This window comes from Zosterops lateralis (genome assembly GCF_965231275.1).
Source record: "Zosterops lateralis genome assembly, chromosome: 2".
In the NCBI taxonomy this organism is placed as follows: Eukaryota; Metazoa; Chordata; class Aves; order Passeriformes; family Zosteropidae; genus Zosterops; species Zosterops lateralis.
In genome coordinates, this window is record NC_139763.1 from 9,198,535 (window position 1) to 9,205,603 (window position 7,069).

General features: G+C 35.7%; 1 protein-coding gene across 4 annotated transcripts in view; it reads left to right on the forward strand.

Annotated features, from left to right (window-relative positions):
• RPGR (retinitis pigmentosa GTPase regulator) overlaps positions 1–6,809 on the forward strand; it is a 53,111-nt gene extending 46,302 nt beyond the window's left edge. For 2 of the 4 annotated variants that reach the window (XM_083855016.1, XM_083855017.1), the window contains exons 14-17: positions 1,741–2,010; positions 2,236–2,275; positions 3,550–3,638; positions 4,601–6,809. In XM_083855016.1, the coding sequence (XP_083711142.1) occupies positions 1,741–2,010; positions 2,236–2,275; positions 3,550–3,638; positions 4,601–4,822 (621 nt within the window). In that variant the 3' untranslated portion in view covers positions 4,823–6,809. Of the gene's footprint in view, positions 1–1,740; positions 2,011–2,235; positions 2,276–2,653; positions 2,738–3,549; positions 3,639–4,600 lie in introns of all 4 variants that reach the window. The other 2 variants (XR_014589333.1, XR_014589334.1) reach the window with 2 other exon arrangements.
• Positions 6,810–7,069: the final 260 nt, after the last annotated feature.

Genomic DNA, 7,069 nt, shown 5'->3' on the forward strand with positions numbered 1-7,069 from the left:
TTTAGAATGAAATAAGAAAATAAACCCCCATAAGCATGATGAAAGAGAATAAAGAAGAGATTATGGATATATATCATATATGCATATAACATATACATATAATACATATATATACACATATAGGTGCTTTAATTAATAGCTTTAGTTCTTAGATTATTAAATTCTTCAGATATAAGTTTGAATGGTCAGATGATTCATCCTTTAAGGTAAAAGCATATCTGTAAGTATGACGTTCTCAGATCATTCCCTACCATTGGTCAGATCTCCAAAACATGCCTGTAAATGGGTAGGCAGAAGTAACAGTAATAGAACTGTGCTATCAGAATTTTGATGCAAAATGTGCTGATTTAGGAATTGAACAGATGAGGTGATAGCCAGAGACACCTGTGAAAAGCTGCAGTGAATGGAAATGGGGTCAGTCTGGGAAGCTGATCAGTTAAACAGGTGGTTTCCTTGGAGTAAAAGGAGTGTCTCTCTCCTCCATCTTTTTTATTTTGGATGAGGAGCATGGCTCAGTTGCTGAAATAAATTCATCTAGTGTGATTTTAGGTGCTGTAGGGCATGAGCTGAGGTCCAGAATGATGCAGGTTTCCATAAGCCCCCTCTAAGGATGCCTCAGATTCCTGGGATATGTGACTTGGGCTTAGCAGAGGAGTTCCACCAAAGGTCTCTGTGTTCCAGCTTCTAAAAACATTCACTGGTGGTCTCCTCCTCACCAGAAAGATACCTTCTAATGACCATAAAAACTGGGGAGACAACAGGGAAAAATCCAAAGAAGTAAGAGAGGATAGGGAAAAAACATTGACAAAAGATAGGAGACAACATTTGGAACCAGGTCTAGGAAGGAGTTCAGTGTAAGACTCATTCCTCTACCACACTTCCAAAAGAGTGTGCAGATACTTCCCACCATTTCCCATTGGCTGCAGTGGAACAGAAACATTCTCCTTCTGGGCAGTGATGTGCCTTCATTCTCCTTCTGGGCAGTGATGTGCCTTCACTTGATTTGACCTTGGAAGCCCTTGGTTTAGGCCCTTATATTTCTGCAATGGGAAGGAGAATGTTTCTTATTTAAATATTGTATTTTATGCTGTTGTAAGTACGTAGTGGCATAATAATGGCAATCTGATTGAAGGGAGTTAGAAGGATATAACTGGTTCATTTTTTTACACATTTACCAAAAATATAATTCATGCTTTTAAATATTTATTTTATAATACCCTTGGCCATTTTATTTTTACTATATTGGAGTTTTATCTTAGGCTGAAAATAACTTAAATTCAAATTATAATGTCTGTATTGAATGACATCAATCAAAGCATTGTATCTGGCATTTCTTCATGAATTTCCTCGAGAGATAGATTTGAAATTCTTTTTCAGTGTTGGAATTACTGCTGCTTGTGTCAATTATGCTCATTTCAAACATTTAAAAGAAATTCTTTCTTCCCAAAAAGAAGTTGTTTTCATTGCTTTTCCTTTAAGGAGGCACATGTTGGCAAAACATAAGTCAGCTGCACTCCTAATGTTCCCTGGAGGTCAGTTTTTTAAAAATATATTAAAATTAGCAAACTTTGATTGAGGTCTCCTGTGTCTGTTCTTATTCTATCTACTCCTTAGAATATTTCCTTTTGAGTTTTCCTGTTCTTGGTCAAATTTTGATGTATGATGAACTGGTATAGGATGAGGATCATGATCATTGTACAGCTTGAGATTCAAAATTATGTTTTGACAATTTTGTCTAAGGAACAAAACTTGTCTGGAGATGAAGAAATAGATGATGATGATGAGGAAGAAGATGAAACAGAAGAAGAAGAAGAAGAAGAAGAAGAAGAAGAAGAAGAAGAAGAAGAAGTAGTAGAAGAAATAAAAGGAAAAGAGGAAACTAAAGGAGATGAAGCAGGAGAAGAAACAGAGAAAGAAGAGGAAAAAGAAGAAAAAATTGAAAACAAAAAGAATCATAAAGCACCTGAGGGAGAGAGAAGCAGTAGTAGTAGCCCTTTGGAAACTGGAGAGGTAAAGGCCTTTTAAGTTTCTGGTCTCTGAAAGAATTTGGTTCTATAACTAACTTCAGTTTGATATGCGTGCTGCTATCCTGTAAATGCAAAGTTGTTTGGGGTGGTTTTGGTAGAGGGAGACATATGTAGATATTAATAGTTAAACATCTTTTTCTTTAAACAATTTTGAAAGAGGGTTTTTTTGTTGTTTGGTTGTTGTTTTTTTTTTTTTTTTGGTCTATAGACAGAGGAGACTGCTCAGAAAGAGACCATCGTTCAGCAGGGTAAGAATACAATTCCTAAGAACTGGACATTCTAAAGACAGATAAAAGTTTTCTAAACAATATTATAAAAATACTGGACCACACATTTCCTGTCCATAGTTGCTAAAGCCGTTCTTGAGAGGTAATGAAATTTGAGGGGCAATCCCCCATTATTAATTGTTAATGATTTTAAAGGAATAAATACTTTCCCCAGTTACATGTTGGAGGAAGTCCATGAGAAGGACTTTCTCTGAGCAGGACTGTATCCCGCTAAGAGCAGTTCTGATTGTGCAGTGCCAAGGTCATGGGAATTTTATTATCTCTCAGGCAACTTCTTTAGGTGCCCTGTGTCTCACTTCAATCAAGAAGCTTCTCAGAATTCTTCCCTGTCTTTTTCAGCTGACATTTCCTCATTCCATTCACAAAGAGATTATTGTAGGTGAAATGTGCTAATTGCTGAACACTGTCCAGGATGCTGAAGATGTAAGTCTAGAAGCTCCTTGCAGTTTTGATGGCAGTTTATGAGAACTATATATTCCTTTGGAAAAGCTGGGGAACATGAAGTTGGGTGCCCTATTTATGTAGGACTACTTTTATTTTAGAAATTTTGGAAAAATCTAGAATGGTTTTCTTGAAAGAAAATAATAAGCGTGGTATAAAACAGACCACAGCCTTTATAATGAAGAAGCTATGCTATTTATTTCCAATACTATAATGGAAATAGCTTGTACAGAAGGGATGCCTAAATATTTTTCCATTGTCCAGTGATCTGGAAGTTTTGATATTAAGTTTGAAATGTATATGATTCATACAGGGAGTACAGGAAAATTTAAACACAGGAACATCAACTGAGATGGAAAGTTTTTCCTTTCCCAGAATTTTTTGTATGGAATAAAATTCATGCTGAACTGTACCTCCTGTCCTAGAAGTCAGCTTTACTAAATTAAAATATACTTAAAAATAAGTGTGCAAGACATTGTCGCCTGTCAGCAAGAGGAGACTGTGAATGTCAAGTAAAAATATTTTATGTATTGTCACTCCTATAAGCATTCTGTTCTTAAAAATCGAGCATCTGGAGAGTAATATCAGGACATTATATGGAGAGGTTAAAAAATAAAAATAGTCTTTTCAAGCTGAGCATTACGTTTACTGAATATTCTGACTGCTTTTAAAGTTTTATTTAGTGATCTCTGCTTCAAAAATAATCTGAAGAACAATTTTTCTGCTTTTCTGTAATATTTTTCTGATTTGAATGAATCAGAAGAAAGCTAATATAAATGTTTATATTATTGTAGAGAAGGAAAGCACTGACAATCACACTGTGAACAATTCTTCAGAGAACACTGATGACCAAAAAAATGGAAGAATTGTGGGGAGAATAAAGGTTTGTGGCCTGATGTTTCTTTCTGGCTTTGCCAGTGGGCAGTTACAAAAAAAAAAAATAACTTACATGATCTGCATAGATAATTAAACTGCTGAGTAACCTGTTCCTTTCTGTTCAAGACTTGATTTTATTTTTTGATAAAATAACTTTAAATTGTCCAAATAATAGAAATGGCTTAAAGCCCATTATGACCTCCTCATGGATGGCATGTCCCTGAAAGAGAGATTGTTTATCACATCACGTACTGCTGAGGTGAAAACTTAGGACTTGATTCCTATGGGACATTATCTAAAAAGATTTCCCCCCCTATTTGTCTCTGAAAGCAGAAGCTGAGACTGTTGACCTTGAAGCTATTTGCAACATGCACTGATTTTGTGATCATATATATATATATATATCTTAGGTGTATGAGCATGTTGAGGAGTACCTGATACGGAATTTTTTACAGGTTTTAGGATCCAGAGGCTCCTGCAGAGGCTGCTGAATTTCCTGTTGACCAAAGACCTTAAGCATCAGTTAATTTTGACACGTGTGGTCTCACTGAGCACAGGCACTGTCATTAATGGCAGTACACACGTTTATCAGAAGGCAGAGTAAGCACTTACTGCTCTGGGGCTTTATTTTTGGACCCTGCCCCAGGCTCTTATTTGAAAGAAACTCAAACAAATGTACCACTTACAGCATTTTGTACAAACTGTACAATGTAATTTGACAAAATGCAATCACTTTAACTCTTCTGATTCCCCTGTGCTATTTTTACCAAATTTCAAATATTGCAAAGGTTTCTCATTAACATTTTTTAGTCGTTTTGTTTTAAAATAATAAAAAAAATATTTTACCAAGGAGAAATCTGCCAACCTCATTTAACTTTGGTATACACAAAGTGTTGTTTTTTTTTTAATCTTGAATTTCACTGCTAACTCTTTCAGTCATATAATTTACCTGTTTTTTTTTCACTTCAGTTTTCCCTGTTTAAACAAAAGTCACTGACAAGCCAGAAGAATGAATGTAGCAAAAAGGAAGACAGCTCTGAAAAGCCATTGCAGAGTGAAGAAAAAGAAAAGGAAGATTTATCTGGTGAAGACAGTAAGGATGAAAATCAGAATCATACACTGGAGAATTCCAGTGAAACTGTGACTAACCAGAACAGAAGGATGAAAGTTAATACATGTATATTGCTGTAACACTCTTACAGTATATGGGAATGTGACAGTCTTAAAGCACATAGAGCAATTTTTACTTGAAAACATTTCAAGTTATGACTCGAGATGTTGATGGCTGCTCTTTTTTTATTGATTTGATTGCTGTGATTTTAAATAGGCAGATGATTTTCTTGGTATTTATTGGTAATTCTAATAGTTCAAAATGATATGCTTATCAGCACCTTGCTGGAGTTCTGTGGCCTTACCTGTTGATGTTCTAAAGCAAAATATAGGGGGTTTTATGTGAAAAATTGAATACAGGCATTTTATGGGGTTTTGCTAAATAATTTTATTCTGTTTCTGTCTACAGAGTACCACTTCCAGCATGATACTCTTGCAAAATTATAATACTTGATGTAAAATACTATTTGGTTTAACAACCTAGTTAAGAATATTGAAGGTACCCACTCACTTAGAAATATACATGTTTCTTTCTGTTTTGACATTGAAAAAACAGCAGTGAAACTTTCAAGTTAACTTGTAGGCCATTATGGAAGAAGTTACTTGAGTATGTGCCTAATTTCAGGCATGGCAGCAGTCCCAGTGGAAACAGTGTGAGTAGAGAAGTATCCTCCTGCCAAACTGGGACAGGGAGAAAGCTTTTATTTCTGAGAGGTGCTGAAAATCTTTGCTCCTGCTGCAGCTGGCTCAAGCTGATGGGCCTCTCTCCTCACTGAATCAGGCCCAGTGAAAACTGGACACCCCCACTCTTGTTTCACTTGGATTCCAAACATGTATTCTCTGAACATCCACACCTTAATGAGTCTACACTGAAGCTTTTCTTACAGGAAAACAGTGCAAACAGAGGTACTGTGGCATTAGTATGACAAACTGATCATTTTGGGGTAAATATTCATGTTTTTTCTCAGGTAGACTGGCTTCTCTTCAGATGGACACTTAGCAGGAGGAACCAAAAATCAGTACAAATAAAAACTATCCACCACTGTAGCATTAAGAAGCAGAAATTCCTTATTCAGCCAGATGCTCAAGGGGATATCTCCTCCAAAATATTGTGCAGGCTGAGTACAGAAAAAGCTCCTGTTTATATACTTTATTTTACATACATAGACATTGATTTTCCCAGAATAAACATACACATGATAAATAATTTCCCTGAAATCATTAATATATTTCCCTTCCCCTTTACATGCATTCTTCTGCCCTGGAGGTCTCTTTGCTGATGGTTGGTGACCCCAGAGTCATCCCTGACCACACACTGAACTGGTAAAAGGTGGGACAACTGGGCTGGTTGCTTTCCACTTCTTCTTTCATTTTTTCCTAGCTTCAGAGTTGTTTAAATTTTACATAATAGGTCAGAAGTGTCCACAGTTGGTTTCATCCTAGGAGTTGGTTCACCTGAATGCTTTGTCCTTGTAAGTCAGGCAGGTGCCCAGATTCTTTCACAGGGCCTCCTCTGTGCTATCATAACCATCTTACTAAAAACTTGGATACTTGGGTCATCCTTTGCCAGATTTAATTAGGATCCTTTTGTGTCTTTTATTTTCCTTTGGGCTACTCCTGGGTTCTGCAGTGAACCTTACATGAGGGTTTTTTCTCCTCCATTATATTTACATATTTTCTTATTTTTCTGAATGCACATGTGGTTTCTCTTCTACTTGGATACCGTTGAGAAGAGTGAAGTGAAAAAGGAGAAATAAAGTAAATGGCACCCTCATTAATTTAACTAAGCTTTAATTATTTTTTTAAGGGGAGATCAGTCAGAAATTTTTACTGTAAGGACAATTTCTTTTTTAAAAGGTGAATGAATTTAGTGAGAAATATTACTTTAAAATGGGAATTACCCTCAAATGTAATGCTACAGACATTTATGTAATGGACTGTAAACTGCTGTATGTCTGAGCAGTTTCAGGGACTGGTACATTTGTCTTGTCCACACACTTTGCCCAACAAGAAGCAGGAACATATTAACCCATTCCAATGTCTTTTTTACACGTCTTCATTTTTAATAAAAAAATTAAATAAAACTACTTACATGTCCATGTGTATTAACTTAGAGGGTTTCTTTAACAAGTTCGCAATATTTATGATAAAAATGTGAAGGATTTTTATAACTGAATTGTTTTCATAAACAGGTAAGTAGCAAAAAATTCTAGAAACATTTATAGTACATCTTTCTCTATTTTCTTCTTACTTTCCCAAAGATTAAGTGTATCAGCTCAAGTTGATATTTCTCATTTTTATAGTCCTGCCATACAATTGAGACTGTGC